At 52.4% G+C, this 26989-nt stretch overlaps 9 protein-coding genes across 9 annotated transcripts; 4 read left to right on the plus strand and 5 right to left on the minus strand.

Annotated features, from left to right (window-relative positions):
- Nucleotides 1-328: 328 nt before the first annotated feature.
- Nucleotides 329-2818, plus strand: MRS44_010776 (uncharacterized protein; the record flags this gene model as incomplete). Its single annotated transcript, XM_065620239.1, has 4 exons — nucleotides 329-650; nucleotides 1401-2083; nucleotides 2137-2520; nucleotides 2570-2818. The coding sequence occupies 4 exons, from the start codon at nucleotides 329-331 to the stop codon at nucleotides 2816-2818; spliced, it is 1638 nt and encodes a 545-aa protein (XP_065476428.1).
- A 2661-nt stretch (nucleotides 2819-5479) lies between these two features.
- Nucleotides 5480-7407, minus strand: MRS44_010777 (uncharacterized protein; the record flags this gene model as incomplete). The annotated part of the gene is made up of 5 exons (XM_046284495.2): nucleotides 5480-6380; nucleotides 6441-6524; nucleotides 6577-6702; nucleotides 6752-6879; nucleotides 6931-7407. The coding sequence occupies 5 exons, from the start codon at nucleotides 7405-7407 to the stop codon at nucleotides 5480-5482; spliced, it is 1716 nt and encodes a 571-aa protein (XP_046128186.1).
- A 1341-nt stretch (nucleotides 7408-8748) lies between these two features.
- On the minus strand, nucleotides 8749-12372 carry MRS44_010778 (uncharacterized protein; the record flags this gene model as incomplete). Its single annotated transcript, XM_046281501.2, has 7 exons — nucleotides 8749-8941; nucleotides 9253-9813; nucleotides 10574-10822; nucleotides 10870-11065; nucleotides 11117-11753; nucleotides 11805-12262; nucleotides 12321-12372. The coding sequence occupies 7 exons, from the start codon at nucleotides 12370-12372 to the stop codon at nucleotides 8749-8751; spliced, it is 2346 nt and encodes a 781-aa protein (XP_046128184.2).
- Nucleotides 12373-13105: 733 nt separating this feature from the next.
- MRS44_010779 (uncharacterized protein) lies at nucleotides 13106-13741 on the plus strand (the record flags this gene model as incomplete). Its single annotated transcript, XM_046284492.2, has 1 exon — nucleotides 13106-13741. The coding sequence occupies one exon, from the start codon at nucleotides 13106-13108 to the stop codon at nucleotides 13739-13741; it is 636 nt and encodes a 211-aa protein (XP_046128183.1).
- A 127-nt stretch (nucleotides 13742-13868) lies between these two features.
- On the minus strand, nucleotides 13869-15806 carry MRS44_010780 (uncharacterized protein; the record flags this gene model as incomplete). Its single annotated transcript, XM_046284494.2, has 1 exon — nucleotides 13869-15806. The coding sequence occupies one exon, from the start codon at nucleotides 15804-15806 to the stop codon at nucleotides 13869-13871; it is 1938 nt and encodes a 645-aa protein (XP_046128182.1).
- A 746-nt stretch (nucleotides 15807-16552) lies between these two features.
- MRS44_010781 (uncharacterized protein) lies at nucleotides 16553-17575 on the plus strand (the record flags this gene model as incomplete). Its single annotated transcript, XM_046284493.2, has 3 exons — nucleotides 16553-16726; nucleotides 16781-17195; nucleotides 17247-17575. 3 exons carry the CDS (start codon nucleotides 16553-16555, stop codon nucleotides 17573-17575), a joined length of 918 nt encoding a protein of 305 aa, XP_046128181.1.
- A 292-nt stretch (nucleotides 17576-17867) lies between these two features.
- MRS44_010782 (uncharacterized protein) lies at nucleotides 17868-19996 on the minus strand (the record flags this gene model as incomplete). The annotated part of the gene is made up of 2 exons (XM_046282317.2): nucleotides 17868-17979; nucleotides 18027-19996. 2 exons carry the CDS (start codon nucleotides 19994-19996, stop codon nucleotides 17868-17870), a joined length of 2082 nt encoding a protein of 693 aa, XP_046128180.1.
- Nucleotides 19997-21225: 1229 nt separating this feature from the next.
- Nucleotides 21226-22396, minus strand: MRS44_010783 (uncharacterized protein; the record flags this gene model as incomplete). The annotated part of the gene is made up of 6 exons (XM_065620240.1): nucleotides 21226-21286; nucleotides 21335-21457; nucleotides 21507-21671; nucleotides 21718-22112; nucleotides 22182-22233; nucleotides 22326-22396. 6 exons carry the CDS (start codon nucleotides 22394-22396, stop codon nucleotides 21226-21228), a joined length of 867 nt encoding a protein of 288 aa, XP_065476429.1.
- Nucleotides 22397-24169: 1773 nt separating this feature from the next.
- On the plus strand, nucleotides 24170-25928 carry MRS44_010784 (uncharacterized protein; the record flags this gene model as incomplete). The annotated part of the gene is made up of 4 exons (XM_046284491.2): nucleotides 24170-24272; nucleotides 24331-24677; nucleotides 24725-25718; nucleotides 25777-25928. The coding sequence occupies 4 exons, from the start codon at nucleotides 24170-24172 to the stop codon at nucleotides 25926-25928; spliced, it is 1596 nt and encodes a 531-aa protein (XP_046128178.1).
- Nucleotides 25929-26989: the final 1061 nt, after the last annotated feature.

Here is a 26989-nt window from a genome sequence, read left to right on the forward strand (position 1 = left end):
CACACGACAGTTTCGCCAAGAGTCTGATTTTGAACCAAGGTTATCTGTGCTTCAGGTTTAACATCTCGGCAGTGTCCCCAGTCTTGGCCTCGTGGGATCGACAATGCCCAGATTCAATCAATCCAAAACACTCCACTCGAGGTAATTCCGCATTCCTTCCGCACTCTTGCCCCGTGAGCGTACTAATCTGCCTCATCGCGCTCAGCTGGTCAACCTTGCAGGGGTCACGGGTCTTGGCAGACCAAGATAAAGACGCATGGGCATTCCTCGCATTTCAATCTCAAACAACCTTCATCTTTTATTCCTATGAGTATTCAATTGCACAATCATGTGTTTCCCACGGCGGAGCAAAAAGCCCCAACAGCCAGAGTTCAACATTTACGACATCAACTCTCGGCCTGTCTTTAACGACGCTTCGAGCTTCAAGCGGCATAGGCTCCACAAAACTCAGCGAACTAAGCGTGATGGATGGAGTTGGTGGTATGATGCTGTGTGGTTTGGCAGTGGCAGCCACAAAAGGAACAGGAGAAGATCAAGATATGGGGACGGAGGAGGAGGTGGTGGTGGCGGTGGAGGGGGAGGAGGATGGTATGGAGGAGACAGCGGTTGCGGAGATGGAGGAGGAGGTGATGGGGGTGGAGGCGGCGGAGGTGAATAAGATTGGTCTTGGAAGTATGTTCAATCTCTTTTCAGCATGTTCTTGAGGTTCTAACTCAGGAACAGGAGTTGCAAGACCCTCAGACCTTGCGGGCCATCTCCCACTTCAGCGTATCAGTTAAACAACCCGGAACAGCCAAATACCAGTTTTCATTTCTTCTTCAGTGTCCTAAGCTTCTTATAAGTCCGTATCCATATAATGACGAGGCCTTGGCGAGTGTCTGTCCAGCCTTCGTTTCTCCAAGGCCATCAACTTGGCCTTGGTCAGGCCACCATCCACATCAAGGATAACGCCCTCCTCAAGTTCTAGACGTTGCCGAAAGGAAGCAACGAGAATTCAAATTTAATATTTTAGACAAGAAATATCAAGTTCCCGTATGTTTGGGTTTCATATGTGCCGATAGCCAAGCCCCGGGTTATGTAACCAATCCTGACCATCACGCGACTCTCGGCCTCACGTTACATATTCGTACCCTCGTCCTCGGCGGACCGACTCACTCACCTTTCATCTACCCCGAATACAATGACTGAATGTTGCGTCCATGGCGTTGGTGATTAGCCCTTCCTCTCGCAAGGGCCAGCGGGACGAAGTCCATTTATCTGTCCGTACGCACTGCGATGCGTGTGGTTTTTACCTCTTGGTCGGGGAGCCGTTTCTCTGCCGTACGTGCATCTCACCACTGCCGGGATGATCCCCTCTAAGCGTTTGACTCACCGCCATATAGTTGAATGTCCTACTACAGGTCAGCCGAATGTCTACGGCCTCTTCAGGCTCCCACTACACTGCCCCCTTGGCCAGACATTTCACAGTCTGAGGCTGTGCCGTCAACCCTTCTGCGATGCCTGCAATGAAGCCCCCGACGTGGCAACTCTACACACCGAGTGCTTCAACGTTTTCATGCAAAAGTGTACGGCTGCAGATAAGCTAGAGAGGCTGGCCAGTTTCGTTACGTGGAGAGAGCCCTGGCATACCGGTCCATCTCTGGGACTCCGTCCTCGGCTGGATATCAAGAGAGCGATGCATCTTGCCGCCGACCTGTGCGACATGCAGAGGCTTTGTTCTGTCCCTCTTGAGATTGCGGAAATGATTCAGCGTCTTTCGGAATCTGCTGTTTTCTGGCGCTATGCTTCTGTGATGGAACTCGTCGACCGCGCGTCTACGACCTGGAATACGGAGAAGCAAGCACTCACTTCATATGATATCGCCGAGATTGATTCATGGGAGCGGGGCTTCTCACCGATACTAACTCTTGGCTCGCATTCTTCCAGCCTGAATACAGTTATCCGCATCAAGATAGATTCATGCGGAATCAGTAGCATCGAGAGACTGGTTGAGGCTCCCTCGCCCTCAAACTCTCGCTCTGATTCCTTCGCCTATATCGTCGAGACCGAGCACTCTCTGAGAAATACGACTGTTAGTTTCAAGGTTTGTCTCACTTTATATGTGTCTCAGCTTCTTGTCTTTTCTAACATGGCCAGTTTGGACTTTGTCGCCTTGTTCCCCTTCCGGGAGTCAATCTACTCCATATTTGGGATAAGCCATGCCCACAAAGACCGTTCGATTGTGTTCTCTACAGCTCTTCCCAACTATCAAAGCAATCGTGGTTTCGTCAACTGAGGACCATCGATCCTCGAGACTGCACAGGCGTCACTTTCTTGCTCGGCTCTGAAACCTGGGCGATTCATGCTCACTCATCTTTGGAGCCGACCGCCGAGTCTACTTTCCACAAGCTCTCTCAAGAGAGACAGCACAATGTTGTTTGGGTTTATGTGCCCTTACCCGCCAAAGACCGTGTTGAGGCCTTTGGGATTCAGAATGAGTGGTCCAACACTGGTACTCCGCGTCAAGGCGCATGCTATCTGGTACGGTTCTCCTTGATTTGTCTTGACGTCGGGTTTCTAACAATAGCAGATACGAACCACGCTCTGCGGTGACATTACTATTGGGTCATATCAGAGAGGAGAAACCACAGTCCTTTCCAGAGCCACAGCCTATGGCCTTGCCTTGGTATACGATGTCCCTGAATTTTCCCCAATATCGTTTCTGGGCGTGACATCCAACAGCAAGGACCAAGTCGAGTTTACGCCTAATACCCCCGTTTCCTCCCTTCCCCCTTTAGAAGACCCTTCTTCTCCTCGGCACCTCTCTCAGGTGTTGTGAGAGCCGAGATCTTCCGTGATCCGGACACGGGGTTCTGCCGGGGCATTCTTTTGACATATGCCAATGGGAGCCAACGAGCACTGGGGCAATGTCGAGTTGGAATTGATTGTTCAAAAACCTGTACACTTCCAACGTGGATTTGCATTGCAAACTTCCAGCATAGTCCTCCAAAGCGAGGTTATCGACTTCAAGTCAGCGAGGTGGAGGTGACGCATGCCGCTGAGCACACTCATCGCTTTCAGGGAGTACAGTGGGAATGTTTTCCAATGAAAGGATGGTTGGAGTTTTGGTTCCGTCGGCAGGAGTCTCAAGTGTACCATATTTGGGGAGATTAGCATAGGTGTCTCTTTTCGTTGTCCTTCAAGTTCACAGTAATGTCGGCGAGACTATCACATGGTCAACACCGAGCAAGAGACGAGGCCCACTGAGACTTTTAGAAATCTAAGAAAAAAAAGATTAGATTGGCCTTTCGCCACTTCAGAGAAGCTGTGTCGTCTCTAACAACCCCTTGTGCAGACACAATCATGCAAGCAGTCGGATCACGACAGGTGGTGGGATTGTGCGGCAGGCAGGGAGTCCTAAGTGGTTTTCGATGAGTCAGAGTCAAGGCTACGATCCAGCATGAAATAAGAAGAAAAGAACAAAATGATAGATAGGTAGGTAAAGGGAGAAGAAAATATCACACCAGTAGAGGATCAAAAAATGAAGCATGTGCAAAAAATGAAAATTGAGTCCCCGAGACCTGGTTCGAACAGGTGACCTTTCGGTTTCGAGGTAAGGCAGTTACAGCCGAACGCTCTTCCAACTGAGCTACTCGGGGATCAGTTGTTGATGCAAGGGAGCCAAATATTAGGACCTATAGCCGTGTCATTCTGAACCTCATTTCGAATTTGCGATCCTTCACGATTGCTCCGACACATTCTGTTTAACAGCATTGCAATAAATTTACGCAATTCTTCATACAATATCGGTCTTCTAGGCTCAAAAGGCCTACAACATGACCCGTTTCTGACCCACCCCCAAGTGACGGCCAAGCCTTGAGCGCCAGACCATGTTCCAGCAGCTGAACAACCCACACGACTGTCCATACCACAGCATGAAGATGGGTGTGCCAGTTGCGCTGCTATACCACCACTATCCACTCGAAGGTGGTCACCAAGATCACCAGACTTAATTTGTCCACTCGGAACAACATCTTGATCAGCAAACACTCTGCGCCTCAACTGCGCTTGGATCTCGCCTTTTGCTAGCTCCCACACGGAAACTAGCCGCTAGCGAATACTACGCCGGGAGCACCCCGTCAAGCCACACAGTTACATCGATCTCGAGATCCCTCGGCCTTGCACTTTCAGATTGGATTAATTAAAAGCGAAGCTTGTGACGCCGCGGCCTCGGGCAACTGAGCCGTCTTTTGTGAGAAGAGGGATCAGGCTGGAGATCAGCCACATCGCACCATCTAACGATGCGGCGTTGGAGATTTTTTTTATTATTTTTTTTGTTGGTGGTGTTTTTAGTGCTATGTAGACTGCTGGAAAAAGAAACGAGAAAAGAGCCCCATCGCTTACAGAGCTATGACAACGGTCGAGCCCTTTTCCGACAGAATCAGATGCATCCAGTGGACCAGTCTGTCGGGAGGTGTCAAAGAGAATGGGTTGATGACGAGCAGGACACGTCATGGGTGAGCGCATTATTTAGACTTGCAGTAGTTTTTCGCTCTTGTCGGGATCGTGAAACTGTGATAAGCACGATCAACAGAGACGGCGTTGCATCGCGATGATGCAGGTCTCTCGTTTTGGCTTCCACGTGTTGAGTGGCAGAGCTGAAGAATCAAGCCACTGGGTCGTTTTCTCCTCGCGTGCAGAACAGGTCCAGACCCCTTTGACAGTCGGAAGAGCCGTTGAGCTAGCTACAGTATCGCGTGGGAGGATGGCTTCACGAGGTGGGGAGGCTGTTTGTGACACGCAGTCAGTTATCAGAGATCGGGAGAGCTCTGAGGCCCTTGACCATGTGGATCGCCAGATGCTTGTTAGCTTGAGCATTTCAGCTCCGATGACCTGGTCTCAGTGGAGATGAAGACGCAGGAAACAGTGGGTTAGAGCAGCATCTCAGCATTGAGAGTGAAGAATGCGAACGCAGGGCCCCCTTGCAGTCAATGCAAGCCTCTCCCAACACGGACAATTTCGCTCAGGCCGCTTGATTGCTCTCGCGTGGGTGTTTGCATCACGGACTTTGCTTTGTTTTTTTCTGCACGCGCCTCTCATTTGAGCCTTGACAGGTGAGACCCGGGGAGCAGGGAGCCCAGCGCCACGATTTTGCAAAAACCTTCAGTCAGCCACGGGAGAGTCTAGATCATCAGGTTCATCGAGGAGCCATGTTGAATGAGGAACAAGTGCTCCGTAAAAGCCGTTTGTGGCTTTCGTAGTTTCGGCAACGGGCCGCCGTGCCAAGGGGGGTAGCAGAGGATCATGTCACGTTGGAGGAAGACATCACGTCACATTGAGACACAGAGTTATGGGATCAAAGAGTGAAGAGTAAGAAAGACTGGTATTCAGTCGCGTTTTCATTAATAATTGAAGCATCAAAATCCCTCCCAGAAGAAACCCCGCCAAAAGACATTCACCGTAAACTCCCATACTCGTAAAAATAACCCAGACCCTTAAATTAACGGGCTGTGGGGATTCCATTACCAGCCTCGAGGGTATCGTTAGAGTCGATCGAGCATCGGCGATCCTTGACAAACTTTGGCCAGGTGTTGGTCAGGACTAGGTACTTGATGCTTCCCTCGGCGTCGTCGAACACGCCCGCGTCAAAGCCGTCGGGGATGTCGCCCCAGTAGAGGGCCTTGTCACCAATGTGCTCGACGTCGTGGTTGATGGACTCGGTCATGATGCCTGTCTCGGAGCCGTGTGAAGATGCTGATGAGGACTTGACCTTTGTTGTCATGGCGAATGAGTCGAAGGGAGTCGCGGGGTCGATGTTGCGCTTGTCGCCGTAGAGAATGCGTGCTGAGCTCTCAAAGACGGCCTCGAGTTTTCTTAGGTCTTGCGAGGATAGGTTGACCTGGAACTCGGCATCGCGGGAGCTGACAAAGTTGGTGTAGATGCGGAGGGCGCTGTTGAATCGTTCGCGGACAAGTTCTTGTACTGAGGCGTCCTTGATCTTCTCGGGGTCGCGGACAGCCGCGGGTAGTGATGCCTTCCACTCGGCGACGGCTCTCAAGAAGGCAATGTTTTCACCGGAAAAGTCGCGAAGGGCTGAGAATTGCTGAAGAGGCTCGGGGTTGCGCTCAAGCACATACTCAAGGGCTTCCATGGTCAAGATACTCTCGCCAGAGCCGCTGCTCTTGACGGAGCCGTCCTTGGACCAAGCTGTAAAAGCAGACACGGCGACTGTTGTTGATCCGGTGGCGACAGACCTGGCACCCTTGCTAGCAGCCTTCTTGTTGAGCTGCCATTGAGCGATGGAGTCGAGGGTCTCTTGTCGCAGAGTCTGGTGTCGGATGACCTCGACGCAGGGGAGGAAGACGGTGAAGATTTCGACCATCATGATGGAGATGGCGAGCCTAGGCGCAGTGAGCTTTGCATGTTCTCGAACAAAGTGTAGGTAGGGAGAGATTGCTTACCATTGAGGAGGAATCCAGTACTTGTTGACAGGAGCCATGGCAGGAACATACAAGGCGATGAGCCACATAGGTGTAGCGTGAAGACTGTGTCTCGGTCAGTGTGGAGTCGGAACATGTCATCGCAAGGGATACTGACCTGGCGAGGCAGCAAGCAATGGTCTGCGTCCTCCATCCCTGCGTATCGTTGACACCACGAGCCTGCCAGAGGATGTAAGGGGCGACGATCCATGCCCAGAAGAACTGCCAAAAGACCGAGGGCCACCTGTCGACATGTTAGTCGGGATCAATCTCGGTGGGACATTGAGGCCTACCATTCCCAGCCCTTGCCCATCTGAGACTTGCGGTACTCTTCCGAGCCGGGATGGAGCTCGGTGCCGGGGATACCGAATGAAGGGTGGAATTTCCGAGAGATAAGAAACATGGTGACGGTGAGGATGAGCTGAGAAGAGTCAGTTGAAGATCGTTGAGATGTCCATCATATGGGTCGTACCTGAACAGCCATGCCTGCGCCGATGGTGATGTAGATCTTTTTGTTATAATCAAGAGACTTGAATCGAGCAATGAGAGAACCAGGACGAGATCGGTTGGTCTTGGAAGGTGACTTTTCGTCCATGGCAAACAGCTCCTTTTGCTGCTTGGCGACATGGAGGAAGCGGCTGTTGGAGGCGTGGAAGAGGGCGATACCAAAGGGAAAGTAGGTGCTCATGATCCAGAACTCGCCCTCGGGGGTCCAGAGCGGGAAGTAGACGTAGCCCGTCTGGACGGCGCCCCAGTATAGGTGCAGGAGGATGATGGCAGCAAACGACAGAGCGAGGCCTCGGATCCTGAGCAGAGGCATATTGCGACGGCGCCAGAGAAAGTACATTCCGCCCGCTAGTATAAAGGTCCAGGCGAGGGCAAAGACGATCCAGAAGATGCCCAGGGCATCGAGCCGCGGCTCGGGCTTTGGGGTTCCCGACTCGGCCATTGTTGCTGTCTGCTTGCTGCTTCTCCTGTTGTTTGATGTGGAGAGAGTAAAAACGTGGGACGGGATGGAAATATCGAAGAGGGGGAATGGGAACAAGTTAATGAATGTGGTTTTGAAAGGAATGTGTGGTCTCCGCCAGCAAAAAAGCACAGGGAAGCGGAGATGACGAGTTATTATGTATTGGACGACGAGTGTCTGAGAGAGTGGAAGAAGAGCAAACAACTCTCAACCCCTGCCCTGGCCTCCGGCTCGGGAGGAAGCACGCTAGCTTCGAGTGAATCTGGCTCCCGATCGTGTTGATCCTGGCCTCTTGCGAAGTAGGGCTGCCTCTAGCCCTGGCCTCTTACCCTTGTCTTCCGATATGTCAACCCGCCAGTCCGGGAGAGCTGCTTGGGGGGGGCGGGCCACCACACATTGAGATATCGGAAGAAGGCCCCAGCTCCCCATCATCAAGTTGGCAAGCATCGAACGCTCAGACGGGGATCGTGCAGCAACAGAGCCCACCCCTTACCGAGAGGGCCAAGCAGTTGTGCAAGGATAAGCCGTTTTTTTGTCTAGTACACCCCCTACGCAAATGCAGATCGTCGCAATAGCTCGGGAGAGCCGTGTTTGCTTCTTGCTCATTCTCCTAGAGCCCAAGGGCGGCAGGGGAAAGTGGCTGAGACAACAGGGCAAGGATCAGCGGCGCCCACGGCCAACCACGGGTGCCTTTTACAAGCTGTGAGGGATCAGCGCCTCCCCCGTTGCCCTGAAGACCAGGAAAAAAAGAGCCATTGCTTTTGGGGGAGGAGGAGATTGTGTGTGCCCAGCCAAACTCTGTCAAGCCACGTAGAGCCAGCCTCTTTCTACAGGCGCAGCGTTTTTCCTGTGTTTCTCTCGTTGTGTTTTCTTTTGCTGAGCCTTGGCCTTGTGTTCAGGCGCCTCCATGACGAATAATGACTGTTCGTGGCGCCAGGTGATTGCTCTTGACCGTTGTGATGAAGGACGACAGATGCAGGCCATTTGGTGAATACGGCCGAGACACGGGACGTCGCGAGAAAAAGGTCAGTGAGTTTGTATTACCGCAACACGCGAGGACAATTCTCAGAGAGAACTTTGACAGAGTTTGTTAGCTGTCTCTCCTTTGGGCGCTTTCGAAACCGCCTTCTTTTCCTTCCCCCTCCTTCTTCGAACGCCCGTTGAGAGTGTCTCGAGCTGTCAGACGCAAAAGTCAGTTTTTCTCCACGCGACAGACAGGATCTTGATGTGTCTAGAGGGTTCCTGTTGACTCAAGCCCAGCCTGCTCCTCGTGCGTGTTTGCTACCCTCCCTTGCAGTCTTGCTGTGGTGGCATCACCCTCCCTTACACAGCGTAGAGCACGAGGCCAGGCCCCAGCCAGCCAGAGGAGGCGTCTTCCTCCAAGAGGCGGGCTGAGATGGACATGGGCTCCACTGTGATGATCACCACGCCCAACCAAGTGCCTCTGTCCACCGTTGGTTCCTGGTGCTGCCGTGAAAGCTTGCTTGCGGCAGTGAGATTCCACATGGACATGGATCTTGACTGGCAAGGCAAGGTCCATCATCCCCAGCAAACGGAGAATTATTTTTTTTCCCGCTGTCCCCCCGTCCCCCCTTCGGTTCTTGGGGATCGCTCAATTAATCTCATCCCTTCTGTCGGTGTCACGCTGAAAAGAAGAAAGGAAAATATGAGAGGTCGTCGCCAATCTCTTTGGGGTTGCATTGAAGCCGGCGTTTCCCCCACGCGCGCCGCGATAAACGAAGACATGAAAGGGTCGATCTCTTTCAATTTGTTGGTGATGGGTTTGGTGCTCTGGCCCACTGTTCATTCACACACACACATACATACACGCACACGCCTCGAGCTACCGTTGGGCCGAGGATGCCGTGAAATGGATTGTGACTTGACAAAGAGAGCACGTTTGTCCTCTTCCGTAGACCACGAGGCGTCCTCTCGAGACAATGGCACCGAGCGAAGGCTTGGCCTTTGCTTGCTTGTTGCTCAGCCCTAGCCCATCCAACGTGGACGGAACCTGTTGGGAGCGATGCCGGGGGCTTGTGAGGCGTTTTTGGGGGCACATCGTCAGGCCCGGATCCAATCCAATCGACCTTGTTGACTAGCACGAGGACAATATCTTGCACCCGAGACGATCTCAATGTGCCAAACGAGATGGGCCATGGAGGCCTAGATCTTTTATTTTCCTGTTGCAAAATTGTCAAGGCGCCTTCCAAATGAGGGCCAAGCACCCGGTCGGCGAACTGGTAGGCCGCAGCGCTGATCAACAGAACGCTGTCGTCATGATCTCGTCGTTGCTCGCCTACCCGATCTCTATCGAGCGTCCCAAGTCGCTGGATCACTCTTTGGCGCAAAACTCTGATGGCGGCTTTGACCCTGTCCTGTGCCTTGTGCCTGTCTCTGATAGAAGGAAGCTTTTGGCTGATGTGCGTGAGGCGTTTAAAAGGGTCCAAGCTGCACCCGATGGCTTCGGGTAAGCACGCGGCCTGTGCTACATTTGCCTTCTGTCTCTTTCTCAATGGTGAATCAATGGGCTTGTTTCGTCACAATGGCGAGATGTTTCGACCGTCAGACCTCTTTTTTCCCCCGCTAAACCTAGGTGCCGTTCGCCTTGACCACCTCTTTCTCAGCTCGAACCGAACCTCGGTGTGTTCACGAGAGGTTCTGACAAGTTGACGAGTCCCTTTGTGAGCTGTCAGGAGATTGCGTTGTGGGGGATGATCGGCATTGAGAGCCGGGGTCGGGTCCCTCCCAGCCCGCGTCAGGCACACAAGGGTCTACTGCGGTTTGAAATGACGCAGCATGGCAGGTGAGAAGTAGGGCCGAGATGTTGGCAAGAGGACCCTAATGCAGCAAGGTTGGGTTCTTTTTTGACAGTGATCACAACGGGGTTCACATATGCCGAAAGGTGTCGGCCCGCTCTTGAACGACAGGCACAACGTGGGCCTCTTGTTTTTGACAAGTCTAGAATGGGGAAATGGAAATGCCATTTCTGGCCTGTCCAATGTTGCCAAGAGCCCAAAGGGACTCGTCTTCCCGCTAGCCTAGACTGAATAGTAATCCACTGCCCGTCTGTCTGCCGGCCGGACGGCACATGGTTGTCTCAACCCACCTCTTCTTCAGCAGTTTTGACTCAATCAACTGTCAAACTCACTGAAACATATTGGACAGCTTCTTCACCGGCCAGGCACGTGCATCTCGAAACTTCTCCACGACGCCCCGTAGGGCTCGACGCTCGTAGTGGTCCGTGAAGAAGTCGCCGTACAGCTCCATGCCGAACGCCGCGTGGACGAGCGCCGGTGGGCACGCCGGGTGGCACAGACTGATGCCGCACAGGTCCAGGATCATCTGGCGCACCTCGTTCTCAATCTCCCTCCATCGTGCGCGTGAGGTCGAGTGGCCTCTTTGTGACGTCAGCTCCCATTCGAGTCAGTGTGCCGAATAACTCACCCGAGGAATGGGTTCTCGGCCATGAGAACCATTTTGGCAATTATACACAGCTGCATGCTTGTGACCTCGAGTGCGGAAGCGTACCAGATTGTCGGAAATATCTCCCCGTTGGACCTGTCAGCTGGACGCACGAAATAAGGCTGGTACTCTTGCAGCGCCTCTTCCTCAAGCACCTCGCCCTGCTTCTGAAGCCGCACTAAATCATCTGTCAGCTAAGCTCTTTTCAAGGTGAATATCGTCGACTCACGCCATTCTTGCTCGGATCCGTCAGCCCAGCGCCACTTGGCCACTTGGGCCGTGTGTAGTACGATCTTGTTCGCCCTGGACGCCCCTCGACCATATTCTGGGTCTAGAATCATCTTTGGTGGGTGTCGTTTGGTAAATGAGTGATATAGTTCCTGGCGTACAGCCATCCAGTACGCGGCCTGAATTAACGACCGTCGTCCGAAGAGTGTCTGTGATGGCGGGCTTCTAAGGACCGCATCGATGATTGCCAGAAAGTTAACCTGCTCTTTCGAGCGCGGGCCCTCATTCTCGTCAACCTGGCTGTCGCTCCGTGCCTCTTCCTCTTCGTCATCAATTTCCTCTAGCTGCCGCAGAATCACCGCCGTCGCTAGGATGCATTCGAGACGATCATCGTCTTGGATGGCGTGAAAGTCTCGAAGTGCTGGAATGCACTTGAGCGTGTACTCGACCGCATCATGCGGTGTTAGCTTTGGAAGAAGTTGGCCTTGATACAAAATGCCCCGTGCTGTCCTGTATTTCGGTAGCCGAGTCAAATGCCGAGCTGCGAGTGCAAATATCGCGTGGAGCAAGAAAGGGTGTTGGCGTGCTCGGATCGGCACCACCAACTGAAAGTGCCTTCTATCATCGCAAAGGTCGAACTAGTGTCATTTAGCCAAGTTTTCCATGTAATTTCAATGGTGGAAACGCACCCAGTGTGATAACTCTTCCACAAAGTAGCGTAATAGGCACGCTTCCTGAGGATCCTTGAGCGGGAATGTGGTTGATTCTCCCGGCGCATGAAATGGCTGGGAGTGTGGTGAAATTGCATTAATGTTATTTCTGTTCTGAGACTGACCATAGGAAGGCGAAGGGTGGTCGGGGTTTGAGAGATATCCGCTTGAAACGCTGGTCAAGTCGGGGGGCGAGCGTCCGGTTCCAGGCTGCCAAGAGGGTGGTGTTTGGTAGCTGGGGGAGCCACCAGCTTGGTGTTGTGAATCGATAGAGCGGTTAGAATGAGACATGGGGAAAGAATGGCTGCTTTTCAGAGAAGGTAGCTCATTGAATCCCGGTTCTCTCGGCCCAGATGCCGTTTCCATCACATCCGTCCCTGCTGTTGAGGCTGACCCGGGATGACCATCGAGTTGATCCCCTTGTGAGTTCACACAGACTGTGATAGTCAGAGTAGATTTCTTAATGAGTGGAATCAACAAATTGTGTAAACTCACACTCTTTAATTTCCCCGCTCACCCAGGTCTGGTTCGTGTTGAACGGTGCCATCGACGCATTCCGGAAAACCGTCTTTTTGGCAGGACGGGCGCAAGGGAGATTTTTTGCTTGACACCGATTACATCTTGGCTTTGCTTCGTCGCCTAGGGTTAATATGCTCGGTCAGTCTCGAAAAGAAACAAGATGAAGCTCAAGATCCAGATGGTGATACGTACACTTGACATGCTTCTCTGCGAGGTCCGTCAGCGCAAGCCCATAGCTTCACACATCCACCAGGCCACCTCACCTTTACACTGGAGACATGGTCTTTTAGCTACTGGCATGGTTTCCTAGGACTCCCCAAGATGTCGGAAACGCAAGAGTAGGTAATCGAGGGTTTGTCACTGGCTCCCCCCGCCACAGAGATTATCCACCTCTCACGGTTCATCGGGCATGCGTTGCTTTTGCCATCACGTGAGGGATTTCGCTGTTCTCTCCGAGGTGTCGAAGCTACCCTGTACCTCGCCAAGATGTCGCCAGTTTTCCTTGACACGCTGCATTTGAACCTATATTGATGTTGAATCAAGGATTGTCTAATAGGAACAGTTAAATACAGGTGTTGTAATGCAGAAATTGCTTAGCATGCAAGCACTGTATCACAAAGATCTATGTTTCGCCCTAGCGCATCGCATTTAGCGTCAAGATCCATCAAGATGTCAGCCTCATGCTTCACCACTTGCATACTGCAGCTCAATCGAACCATTTCTACATCTCCCCAGCCTAAGAACCTTGCAAAAACGGAGCCATGTCAAGGCAAACGAGATCCACCGCGAAAAGGCTAACTCGGATACGCGCAACCACTCCCGCGACGCGTGTGCCTGATCAGGAAAGCCAACTCTTTGACGACGTGAACGCGTGGGAGAGTTGGCTTGATGAGAATCACAATATCAACTCGGGACTCTGGCTTAGACTGGCTAAGAAGGATTCTGGTATTTCTTCTGTTACCTACGATGAAGCACTCGACGTCGCCTTGTGTTTTGGATGGATCGACGGCCAGAGAAAGGCTCTCGACGCGCAGCACTTTATTCAGCGATTCACACCGCGTCGCAAAGGCAGCCTCTGGTCGAAGCGCAACGTCAACAAGGTCGCGTCTCTCATAGAATCAGGAAAGATGCGAGCTTCTGGCCAGGCCGAGATCGACGCGGCTCAAGCAGACGGGAGATGGGAACGGGCGTACTCTTCATCCAGCAACGCCGAGGTGCCCAAGGATTTCCAGGCAGCTCTTGACGAGGACAAGGCAGCTGGCGATTTCTTCAAGACCATCAATCGATCCCAAAGGTACTCTTTCCTGCAGCGGCTGGAGACGGCCAAGCGCCCTGAAACGAGACAGAAGAGAATCGAGCAGTATGTCACGCTGCTGGCGAGTGGAAAATGTCTATAGGTCTATCGCCGGGTCTGAGGTTTCCAGGTGTATTAAAAGGCCGTGATTAAATAGAATCTGTCTAGAGAACAAGCCATGATTAGGTAGTTTTGGTCGTGTCTGGCAATGTACGTAATTGGAACACGCGTCAATAGTCGTCCTCGTCGTAGGCCCCTTCGCCCTCTCCGTCCGACTCATCTGCCATGCCGAACATGAAGGGGTTCCTTTCCCTATCATCTTCATCGTCATCCTCTTCGTCCTCGCTATCCAAACCAGCAGTCCGGCTGCTTCTGTCGTCTTCATCTTCTGAATTCTCTTCCTCGATGGGGTTCTCCTGTCGGTGCAGACGTAGTCGCTCGGCCAGAGACATTCGTGCCGGTGGCGCGTCTTCTTCGTCCTCGTCCTCATCCTCTGACTCGTCTTCGCTTTCCTCATTCTCCCCATCCTCGCCGTCGCTCGATGCGTCGCTGTCGTCGGCATTTTCATCTGGTTCTTGCTTGGGGGCGCCCCCATCCTCCTCATCTTCGTCATCATCATCGTCAGACACTACAGCTCGAGCTGAGCGTTGACTCCTCCCTTGGGACTGCACAGGTTCCTCATCGCCGTCGTCCTCAGATTCATCGATGCGATTAGTTCTCGCTCGTTTAGCTGGCTGCACATCGTCGTCTGACTCGTCATCGGAATCCGACACCACCCGTCGCTTGCGTCCTCTGGGCGCTGGTGCGGTTTCGGGTTCTTCAGGATCGGGTTCTGGGCTGGAGAAGTGTGCTCCTGAGCCGTCAGCTGATGCTGCATCCAGCTCGACGCGGGAAGGCCCAGGCGATCCTTCGTCTAGGGAAATCCCTTCTTCATCCGAATCTTCGTAGGTTTCCACAATCTCGGCGTCATCGATACCATCGCTTTCATACTCATCCAAGTCGGTCCCGGATTCATCACCACCGTCTTCGTTTTCCGACTGTTCGTCTGAGCCCTCACTATCGCTGTCGTCGGGGTTGAGACCAAGGGTTTGTAGCATCTCAAATCGTCGCAGGCCACGCTCAAATTCAAAGACAACCATGGGCCATGCCTTGACGCCTTTTCGAAGCAAGAGACCGTCCAAGGGTTCCGGCAGGTTGTCCAAATCCTCATCTCGTTGCATCTGGAACTTGGCGAAATCGGCATGGTTGCGCAGATCAGGCCAGCAGTACAACCACTGTAGGTTCTCTCCAAAGCCGGCCTCTCGCTCAAAAGTTTGAGTGTGGTAGCGATTGATGAGGTCGGAAGTGCACCAAGCCATTCTGGATTTCCGACAATTTGCAAACGATAGGCACACAAAGAATGACTCTAGCTGGTCGAATTTGACCAAAAAGTTGGAGACGGCTGTTCCATCTATCTGATCAAGGGAGCTCCAACCACTGAGGGCGAGATTTTTGATTTCACTGCCAAACTCTGGGAGGTGGAAGACGTGATTGCCTTCTGGGCTGCGAAGTCCGTTTATCAAGACGACATCGGAATCCCGGTTGAAACGGACAACTGCATCTCCTGCTCCGGCATCCATGCTGAGAGAATGGGGAAATGCGTTGGTGGCCATGGCGCGTGATTCGTGATGGACTGCAAGGACAGTTCGGAGGGTCCTGGTTTGATCATCGAGCGCGATGCCATCACGCACAGTCCAGACAAAAGCGCTGGCCGCATCTGGATGTCTGGCAGTTCCATATGAGATGCTGAAGTCGAGAACACGGTGTCGCGCGCGTAGCTCTGGACAGAACAGTTCCCAGATGCGTTGGCGCAGTTCGATTGGTAGGCGACAAAATTGTGGAAAATGGGCTTTTGTCGAGCTTGGAACGCCTCGATCTAGCTCGTCTTCGTCAGAGGACTCCTCGCTGGACTCGTCCTCACTGCCCTCGGCGGCCATTGTGTCGAGCAGGCCGCCGCCATCCGAGTCATCGGAGCTGCCATCATCAGAGTTGTCATCAGAGTTGTCATCAGAGTTGTTATCAGAGTTGTCATCATCGGAGTCATTTTCGCTCAACTCCTGGTCGCTCGGTCTCTCGTCGCTATCGACATGATCATCCGAGTTTTCATCGCCGATGGGAGATTTGGCCATTTTGTTGAGTGTGCTGTGAGGTACCCGTGGCGCGTCAAGCCACGCGTGGAAAAGTTGCGATGCTGAGGTTCGCAGCTGGGGTGTGATCACGTGATGTCATTAGAAGTGCACGTGATTTTGCGAGATGAAATGCAGGGAGGGATGGCAGCCTCATCAGGCATTCACTGAATCAGGCTCCCCATCTCGTCGCATCGTTTCATCATCTTCGTCCATCGCCTCCTCGACTTTCGCATCATGCACATTCGAAAACCCATCCGATCCATACGTCAACATGGCATTTCGGCATTTCGTCTTCTCCCGAAGACCCATTGTTTGAGGAGGCCCTGACTAATCGGTTAGCGATCCAACCCTGCATGCTCGCTCATCGACTCAGGCTTTGTCATGCATCCACCGCCCGAATAGCTTCGCGCTATCCCCCGCGTCGGCCGCCTCTGATTCGACCCATCCAGTTAAGGCTGAATCTTGCCCGGCCTTGGCATTCCCCGACGCGCCGAAGTACAGTGAGTTGAAGGTGGCAGACGCAGCCAAGGTTCAGATTGGTAAGGCCCTGTAATCAGGCCTGTAGGCATACGGCGCGCTACGCACCAACCGAGGGCGCCGGTGCAATCATCACCACCGTGTCATGGAGCCTGATGGAGGTATAAAAAAGATCGCTGGCTCCTTGAGTAGCTGTTTTATCTAGCATCATCAAATACCAGCTTCAGCATCTTCAATTCCATCTATTCCACATCCTTTCAACCGCAATCATGTCGAAGATCCTCACTGTTTTTGGCGCCACTGGCAACCAGGGCGGTTCTGTTGTTCGAGCCATCCTCAACGACCCCGCTCTCTCCAAGGAGTTCAAGATTCGTGGCATCACCCGTGATGTTTCCAAGCCAGCTGCAAAGGACCTCGCCTCTAAGGGTGTTGAGGTTGTCTCTGTGGGTGATCAATTGCATTTCATCCAATTTACATAATTCTAACTCAGCGTTCAGGCCGACATGAACACTCTGGAGCAAGCTGCCCCCGCCGTCGAGGGCGCCCACACTGTTTTCCTCGTGACAAACTACTGGGAGACTGAGAAGGGCAACGGAGAAGTTGCCCAAGGAAAGGTTGTTGCCGATGCTTGCAAGGCTGCTGGTGTCAAGCACCTCATCTTCTCATCTCTTCTCGACACAAACAAGATTAGCGGAGGTCGTCTCACCCACATCAAGCACTTCGAGGGCAAGGCCGAGATTGAGGAGTACATTCGACAGATTAACGTCCCCGCCACTTTCGTCCTCCCTGGATTCTTCATGTCGAACCTGTTTACTATGATCCGCAAGAACGAGGAGGGTGGCTACGCCTGGTCTCTCCCGGTCTCGGGCGACAAGGCACAGGTGCCTCTGTTCAATGCTGGTGACGACAATGGTGAGTTGAACATGACGCGAAGAGGAAAGAATTACATCTAACAACTCACAGGCAAGTTTGTCAAGGCTGCTATCAAGCACTTCCCTGACACCCTCAACAAGCGAATCTACGCTGCCACCGACTACTACACTCCCTCTCGCATCATCTCCGAGTTCTCCGAGGTCATTGGCAAGCCCGCCACCTTCAACCAGATTCCTTCAGACGCTTTCAAGTCCTTCCTCTCCCCTCACGTCGCCCAGGAGATGTTGGAGAACATGCTGCTGTTGGAGGACCCCGGCTACTACAACAAGGCGGACCTCAAGGAGAGCGCTGACCTGTTGGACGACAAGCCCACCACGTGGAAGGAGTTTGTCCAGAAGTACAAGGCCAAGTGGGAATAAATATGGGATTAACATAAAGAAGTCAACTTTCATCTAATTAATTAAATCAAACGCTATTCTACGACGATATTGTGTACCTGGGTCATCATTTGCCGCAAACCATGGCATGGAGCCCTAGAAACCCTCACCCTCAGCTGCAAAGTAATTTGTATGAGAAGACTGTCGGCCAAGTGACTCTTGTCGCCATGACACGATCCTTTTGATGGAAATACAAAAGTAGCGACATAACCAAGTATTGCTCTATCAAGATGGCTGGGGAATATTCTGCTGTAATGCACACATCAAACACACTCTATTGCCAGACTGTTGTTTCCCCATTAACAGGAAAGTCGGCCCAGTTGTATTCAAAGACAGACCAAACTTGCTTCCTCTTTTCTTCCGTGAGCGTCCATTGCAAGTCGTACCTTGAAAACATTAGTTAGGGCGTTCGAGGTGCTGAGGTTTAACATACCAATACTGAGAAATGCTATGGGGATTCGTGGCCATCGCACGCCAGAAAACGAGGCGAGGGGTGAGACGGAAGTTGTGCAGCTCTGGGTTGAAATCAGGTGCAATGTGTCCAATATCGCTGTCCTCTGTTGGATACTCGTCTATTCGAGGGTCGACGAGATCGATGAGGGCCGCTGCTATACGTCCCTCATCGTAACTCATCTTTCTCTTGTCGCAGGAGTAGTTTTCGAGATCGGGACCCACTACCACAACATTTCCTAGACCATCATGCCATCGATAGGCGTACTGAAAGTATTTGCCGTCGACTAGAGGTGTGTCATATAAAGCCATGAGGCCTAATGCGCTGGCATAGCCCTCCGAGATTGATGTCGTTGTTAGGTCGTTAAGATTACAAAAGTTGTGCACCCCTCCAGCAAAGAGGGTTGCTTTCATTCGTGCCAAGTAATGGATAAAGTGTCCATACTCATGCCCCATAGTCGCTGGGATCTCGGACTGGCTGTCGGGGATGCTGATATATACCGGATCAGCTGTAGCATCTGAAAAGAAGGCACCGGACGAAGGCGCTGGATACCAAATTTGGACTTGTGTCAGTTCACCGTCCCTGTTGGCGATCTCTTCCTTGACGTAGGATGAGAGGTATTCGTAGGCGTCAGCTACCCAGAGGGCTCGATTGTACTCAGTGTCCTCAAAGTTGACTGTGACTTCGATGGTTTCGCCTGCCAGGACAGTCCACTGTTGTTTTGCCAGACTCTTGCGGATCTCGCTCTGTACAAAGTCCTCCGTTTCATCTCGGCGGGTTCCGATGGTGTAGTGCTCGCCCCGGAGGATCACGTAGAGAGTGTTGGTAACAATCTTGTGGTTTTTTCCGATGCTGAAGGTAAAAGTCGCCTCTCCGTTGACATCTGTAAAGGCTATCGAAGACCAAGGTCCGACTCTGTATCCTTCTGGCTGCGAGAAGAGATCTGCGTATGCTATGATTACCAGGTGGCGCAATGGCATTGTCCGGCCCCAACGGTCCGTGAAAGTGAACTTGGCCTTGACGTATGCCGGTACGATGTCGTCTCGGGTATCGAGAGATTTCTTGTCGTATTTTGAGTCACATGAACAGGCGAAGGATGGAGAGTGCTCCGCATACACGGTGACCGTGTGATATACTGTCTCGGTGACAGGTTCACATTTGGAGGGCGGGAATGACTGCGACTGATGGATTGACTCTTGGACAGGTACGGAAGGCCTCTCCGGTATAGGGGTATAGCTGGCTCCTGGGTTGGTACTGACAACAAGGTTTGGAGGCACCGTCGACGGGACTACTATTGGAGATGGCGTAGTTGAAGGCACGGAGGGAGTTGTCTCGTTCTTCTCTTTCGGCTCCATGTGGTCGACTGGGACATAAACTCCCGGCGTAGGCTTTGTCTCAGCTACCGTAACGTTGTCGATGCCCATCGGCACGATGGCCTTTCTCTCCTCCACGATCTCGTTGTTGATATGATAAGCGTGTTCTGAGACATTGCGTCCTGCCCACCACTCTTGCTCTCGATTGTAGAAGAGGATCGCTCCGCCGGTCTCAACTGAATACCGACCATCACTTCCATCTTCGACATTGACCAGAATGAGCAAGTCTTCCCAGCCTGTTGTAGAGACGCTGAATCGAAAGGTCTGTTCAAACTCTGGGTTTGCGCTCGTGGCTTGGACAACTTCGGTGTAAACCGATGTGCGATTATAGCTGGTCTCATTTATTGGATAATATGAAGACGTATAGAGGTCTAATGTGAATGAATCCGCCTTTGATGCTACACGATGGAAGGCGATGGGAACGCGGACGTCGAGGACCCTCTCGTGCTGGTTGAGGAATTCAGGAATGGCGAGGATCTGGCTCGCGATGATAGTGGCTCGCCAACCGACATTTGGAGCGGTTGCCTGGACAGGAAATATCCATACTAGCCATGCCACAAATGCCACGAGATACATCATTCCGGGTGGTTGACAGCGTAGGGCGGATATCTGGCAAGGACTGTCTGGGTGGGATTGACTAGGGAGGAGTCGCACATTTTAAACTTGACAGGCTATTGTAAGCTTAAACTTATGTTTTTTTCAGCGATATGCAGCTGACATGTCGCCACCGCATGGGGAATAATATTGATAGCCTAGCTTAGAGACGGAGTGAAGCCATCCCAAGCCGCGCATTGCTGGGCCACCACCATTGGCTAACAAGAGCGCCTCCGAGCCAAGGGTCAAGCGCATTAACGGAACAAGCCGCTGGCCACGGGAATATCTAGCACAGAAAAAGACATGTCCCAAGGGACTTCTGTACATTTTCGGTCACAAGCCTCCGCCTTTTGTCGAGGCGCAATCCATCCCGCGGTGCTGGTGCCAAACAGGACTGGTCTAGACCTGAGCTAGGGCGCCATGGAAACGGCGGAGTGAGGTGAATTCAGCCCTGTAGCCCCAAGCCAGTGAGCACAAAGCCGCTAAATGGCTGCTTTGGAAGGAGCCGGCATTTCAGCGCGGCTGGATCGAGAGCCAAGCCGGCAAATGAGATGCGCGGGGAATGACGTTGGGCACCTGGGTTTTCTCGGCAGCAGTAAATCCCGAAGCCTCTCACGGGAGGCTATGGACCTGAGAGACCCCTGAGACGTAATAAGAACCTCAGATTCGGGATAAAGGATTCTATGTCGCTGTGTTTGAGACTCGGGTCAAGCCTCATCTTACTGCGCATGTCAGAGTATTTTTAGCAGTTTGAAGCACACCTTGACCAAATATGCCCGCAGACCCTCATGATATACCAAGCCTGGAAAATTTTATGCGCTGTTGGGCTTCAGGTTGTAAGAGACTTGCCTTGTTCTCACCTTCGTGAGACCGACCCATCCGCGAGGAAATCATCATCTCAGCCCCCACCAGGGCGTCTGCATTTTCTTGAAAGGTTCAGGTCATGTCAAATATGGAGACATGGCGTGCCAGCCAGTTCAAGCAGGCCTCGTATTTTCGCAAGATTGACGCTGGTATTGATTTGCCATCTTGGGTCTGATCTGAGCTGGGAGCCAGAGAGGCAGAGGCGTGTCGGGCTTCATAGTTCGTCCACACGATGTGGTAAAGCAAAGCATCATAGGAAATTTTGTAAGAGTAGTGGCAGATATGATATGCATAGAATATTGACGGAATTAAGCTAGCAAGTGTCCCTTCTGTGGCTTGACGCGTGATGCCTACCTCAGTCCTCCAGCCAGCAAAATCTCCTGTCCCGTCATATATCCCGTCTTTGCCATCCTTGTTTCATGTCAGTAGTGGAATTTAGGGGATGGCTAGAGTTCTTACATTGTCACAACGTTTGCGACCTCTTCTGGCACTCCCAGACGGTGTACGGGGATGCTAGCCGCGATAGCCAGTCCTGGGTCTTCTTCTCTCAGAGCCTCAAGATCAGCGTTTTTCTCCCATGTCCTGCACCTCAAGTCAGTAAAATTCTGTTTCTTGATGGGGGAATCCGTACTGTGCCTTGGGAGTTGGTATCATGCCCGTGGATCCAATCAAGGCGGGAAGAACCTGTAATTGGAGGCTTAGCAGACTAACAGGGTTGAGGGCATGGAAGTGCCTTACGATATTGACGGTCACTCCCTCTGGCGCAAGCACCGTAGCAAGGTTCAGGCCCATAGAGCTGTCGAACGTTAGCCATGTTCTGCTTAGACATGGGAAAAACTCACCTGAGAGCTCCCTTGGTAGCTGCATAGTGGCATCCATTGATACCACCTCCTCGACTAGCAATGCTTCCAACGAGGATGACGCGGCCCCAGCTTTGGGAGCGCATGCCTGGGAGACAAGCCTTGGTGACCACAAACTGACTCCGAGCATTCACCTCCATCACTTCGTCCCAGTTGTCCTCCTCGATATTCTGGATATCGCGGATACGTTTTCCGACGCCAGCGTTGGCAACAAGAATGGACACTGCGGAGTGCCTTCCAGCCACTTCACCATGGCTCAACACATTGGGAACAAGTGCCCTCGTGGCATCACGGTTAGAGAGGTCTGCAGCAACACAGAAGAATCGCTGCTCTGGAAATGAAGCCTGAAGTTCAGAGGCCAGAGTCTGGGCCTTCTCCTGCACGTCGGGGGTGCCTTGTCAGCCCGGGTCTCGAACCAGGGATATCGACTGAGCCAAGACACTTACTTGACTCGAAGAATAGTGCAAAGCTACGTCGCAGCCCTCGGCAGCCAGGGCCCTAGCACATGCGGAGCCGATGCCTCCAATGTGTGGATGTTAGCTGGGGAAGGGCCCTACACACATGACTACATGGAGAGGGAGGGGTAATACCTTGCGCCCGTTACGAGGGCCAGACGACCCTGAACTCGATTATCGACTGGCTTGATGTGATATGTCGTCATGGTGAACAGCTGTGAGATGTTGGGATGTGGGAGCGGAGATGTACTACCGAGATGAGACCCGGATAAGAAGAAGCAGACGATGCACGAGGATAGAGTCAAAGCAACGACAAAGTGCGGGGTATTCTCGTCCGAAACGCCGATCCGCCGAAGCTATCCCCGGATTCCCCGCTAATAGCAAGGATCTCGAGAGTTTACTGAGACGACATGTTGCACAGCCACGATGAGAATGAACCATCTAGACAGATTGGGGTCATGGCACATGGGCTTCGAGATGTTGGATCGGGTGAAGCAGTGTGTTTTCTCGTTGTCTCTTGTCCATCTTGGACATGTCTTCCGAGTTTCGGCTATGCTGATTCAACTTGATGTTGCTAATGGCCAGAGAAGATAGATTTGAGATACCCTTCTATGAAACAGATATCTACTTAGCATACCAAGAGAGTTTGACCAATGATACCTGTTTGTGGAGTAGAGAGTCTGGGGAAATTAAGCTTAATTCTAGATAGCATCACGAACTAACGACGTCTAAGCCTGCCTGTAGGGACCGAACGATGACAACCATAGCCTCGCAAATGGACAAGATCTAGGTTGTTGCAGTCACGCATCCCTGTGCTCGCGTCCGAACATTCCCGATCTCACAGCCTTGACAATATCAAGATGCCGAGATGTCTGCGTAGGGTCTACGTGCCCTCTCGAGAGCGAGCCAGTCAAGAGGTTGGTTTCGGCGAGACAATACGCAAAAGAACCGGGATCCGGGCGGTTAGGTAACGAAATCCAATGCCAAGAGTCTGACGATGATGCAGTCTGGGGTCCAAAGTGTCCACTATATTCCTGCCATGCGACGGTAACATGCGTGGATTAAAAATCCCTCGTCGGAATAGAGGAGACAGGGTCGTATTTTGGGTCCCTTTTCCGTATGTGCCAGCCTTTGTGATCGAACGTTTCCGGCCCAAGTGAAACTGAGGGGGGCAACTCGGAGGGTATTTCTGTCTACCGAGCGGCGATCGAATCGTTGATGGTGGCACAACGCTGCTTGTATCTAGTTTAGCTGCGTAACAGTAGCGAACTAACTACCGCTGCTTATTTCTGACTCAATCTTGCCTCGGTATCCATTATCCACGTTTAATGGCCGGCGCGCGTAGATCTTTGTCCTCTTCGGGGTCGTCTACACCGAAGTTTGGATATCCCCGCCGTGTACCCTGATCCCAGCCTGACGAGTCATGACCCTCTCGCGACCAACAGCTGACTTGGCGTAAGGAATACTCGTTCGAGGTTTGTATTATGTATTTTGATCGTGACGGTATTGTATGAGCTATTAATTCGACTGCTGACTTGGGCTTCTCTGGCCGATAAAATGGCCACCAAACTTTGCACCAGGCGCGATATAATACGTAGTCGTCTCGTTGCCGCCTCGCGAAGCCGCTGATCCCAACCCTTATTCTTGGCAGATCCACCAATGCGCTGATGATTACAGGTAATACGCCGAGAGCGCAACACCATCCCACCTTGTCTAGAGGTCACGGATCACCAAGTCCAGTCCCAACTTCCCCGTGGGGAACCAGACCAGGGCACGACGGCTGTTGATCATGGCCGTTTCAACTTGCATGGGTGGGCTTGAACCTTGTAGACCTTCTGATGTCGTCGATGACTAGAAAAAGGGTCCCTCTCCCCCCGCTGTGAAAGAGGACAACAAGCATTGCTACACGTATTGCATCTTACACTCTTCTCAACAACGGTCTAAACCATCTGTCTTTTCTCTTCTCTACTCAATAACCTATGGGCTTCACTACTCATGCGTCGGGCACCAATGATCCGCCTGCAGTGCGGAATTGGCGTATCCATCTGATCGCCTTGGTGGCCAGCATGTCTGCGCTCGCCAGTGAGTCTATGACAGCAAGACCCCCTGTGATGTGTGAATGCTGAACTTTTGAAAAAAGTGGGATACGACACCGCAGTTATTGGAGGCACAATGGCTCTTGAATCCTTTATCCGAGACTTTGGACTCGACACGGCCGAGAAGACGGAGCGTGATACGCTCCAGGGCAACATTGTGTCGACGTTTCAAGCCGGTTGCTTCTTTGGTGCTCTCCTCACCTTCCCCATTGCTGAGAAGTGGGGTCGCAAAAAGACCATCATCGGCGCAGCCTTGGTCTTCTTGCTTGGCGGCACGCTGATGACGGCTGCCAATGGTAATATGAGCATGGTGGTTGGTGGCCGAGCCGTAGCTGGACTCGGAATCGGAGCCTCATCCCTGACTGTGCCTGTCTACATCGCCGAGACTGCCGTAAGTTTATTCATATCCTTGAAAAGTTCTGAATCTGACATTTATAGCCACCATCGATTCGTGGTCGACTTGTTGGTATCTTTGAAATTGCCTCACAGGGAGGTGGTATGCTTGGCTTCTGGATCAACTATGCCACCGATCGCACCATCGATGTCAACTCCAAGACTCAGTGGATCATCCCTCTTGCTCTGCAGCTGGCTCCGGGCTTGGGACTCGCCATCGGAATGACTTGGTGTCCCGAGTCTCCTCGATGGCTTGCACGTGGCGACCAGTTTGAGGCCGCCGAGAAGGTGCTCACCATGATTCGAGGACTCCCATCCGAGCACGAGTATATTCGTCATGAGATGGGCGAGATCAGAGCCCAGGTGGAGGAGAGAAGTACTAACAAGATGAGCAAGAGGGATCAGTTCAAGAAGCTGTTCCAGAAGGGCGTCCGCAACCGCATGGGTATTGGCATGGCCCTCATGTTCCTCCAGAGCTTCACTGGTGTCAACATCATCACTTACTATGCTCCCCGAATCTTTGAAAGTCTCGGAGTTCCAGGCACGTCGTTGAAGTTGTTCTCGACCGGCTTCTACGGGATCGCCAAGACACTTGGCATGTTCCTCTTCACATTCTGGGTGGTTGAAAAAGTCGGTCGGCGCAAAGGCTTGATCTGGGGCGCCGCGCTTGGCTGCATCCCCATGTGGTATATCGGAGGCTATGTAATGAGGGCTGACCCGGCAGCCGCCGCCGCCGCCGGGGTCGTCAACCGTGATGGCTGGGGATACCTGGCCATTGTGTGCGTCTACATCAACGCCGTTATCATCTGCGCGACTTGGCAGGGCATCACCTGGACGTATGCATCTGAGATCTTCCCGCTCGACATCCGCATGCTGTGTGTGGCTGTCACCACGGCCGATACCTGGTTGGGATCGTTCATCATTGCTCGATCGACGCCTTATATGATTTCTGACCTTGGATACGGAGCCTACTTCTTCTTCAGCGCCATCTTGGTGTGTATGGGTATCTGGTCCGTTTTCTTTGTCCCAGAAACGAAAGGTTGGTTCTTCTCCTCACTCTTGCTACTGCTTATTTGTGTGTACTGACGCATCTCTAGGCATATCTCTCGAAGAGATGGACGCCCTCTTTATGAAGCCAGTCTACAAGACGGTATGGGCACAAATACGGGGCAAAGAGGTGCTGGCCGCTGATCGCCCCGACTCTCCGTTCGATGATGACGAGAAGGCAAAGGAGCTCCGAATACCGTAAACATTTGGGCCCCAAGATGGATTCTATCTTTAGACTACATACCACTGAGGGCTATAGCAGGCACTTCGATGCAAGTCCGATCCGTTTAGCTGTTCTAGGGTAATAGACTTGAGTATTTCCATCATTCCGATGATTCCAGAAGCATCAAATCGAGCCTTAAATTAAGGTCCAAATTAGAGCTGCCACACCAAAACATTTTAGGTGCTTATCGCACACCCATGTCGCCCAGCCCAGGGAACTTTTGTTCGGGTGTGGGAGGGGGGAGGATCCTAGCCAGGGTACGAAGTAAGCAGGAGATTATTGAACCAAGGGCTGACTGATTGTTTATCGATAGGGATGACCTCGTTATTTCATCAATATTTTCTGCTTCTTCAAACTAAGCTCTCCCGACCGTGTGGTCGCTGCCCAGGATGGCAGGTCAATCTTTTGCTGACCGGGCCTTTTCCCCGCAAACTTTTCCCAGGCGATGAGATGGTTGTAGCCAAGCTTGGTAACTATTAATAATAGCCTTTATCTTTTCTCTGCGGATGGCTCCAACGGTTCGAGGTCGCCAAGACCATAGCCCATGTCCGCCAAGAATCCTGGCAATCCCGGTCGTTCCATTGGCTCCTGGAGCGACAAGCCATGGTCCGACGAGGATGGGAATGACCGCACTGTTTTCCCATTTGGTCCTTTTTGTTGTCTGCTTTTATTGCCAAGACATTGGTGTCGTGATCCACTCGCAGCCAACAAGAGAGACAATCGCCGGGGTGCTCGTGACGAGTCGAGTCGAGTCGAGTCTCGAGGCCAAGAGATTGCCAGCGGCGAAGGACAAGTTGCTGCTCGGAATGACCTTTTGCGAGCTTGGCTGAATGAAGTCTGGACAAGGTCTCCCTTTGTTTGTCGTTGCACCTCACATGCGCCCAGGCGCCCTCACCCGAGACCATGGACCACCTGTTTCCGACCGTGTCTCATGCTCCGGAGGTGGTACAGCATGGCCCGTCCGTGTACCCCGTATCCACTGTAGAAGAAGGATTCCACCGGCACTTGGCTCCTTGTACAGTAGCAAGCAAGCATCATGG

This window comes from Fusarium solani (assembly GCF_023522795.1).
Source record: "Fusarium solani strain SB1 chromosome Unknown bctg00000006, whole genome shotgun sequence".
Lineage (NCBI taxonomy): Eukaryota > Fungi > Ascomycota > Sordariomycetes > Hypocreales > Nectriaceae > Fusarium > Fusarium solani.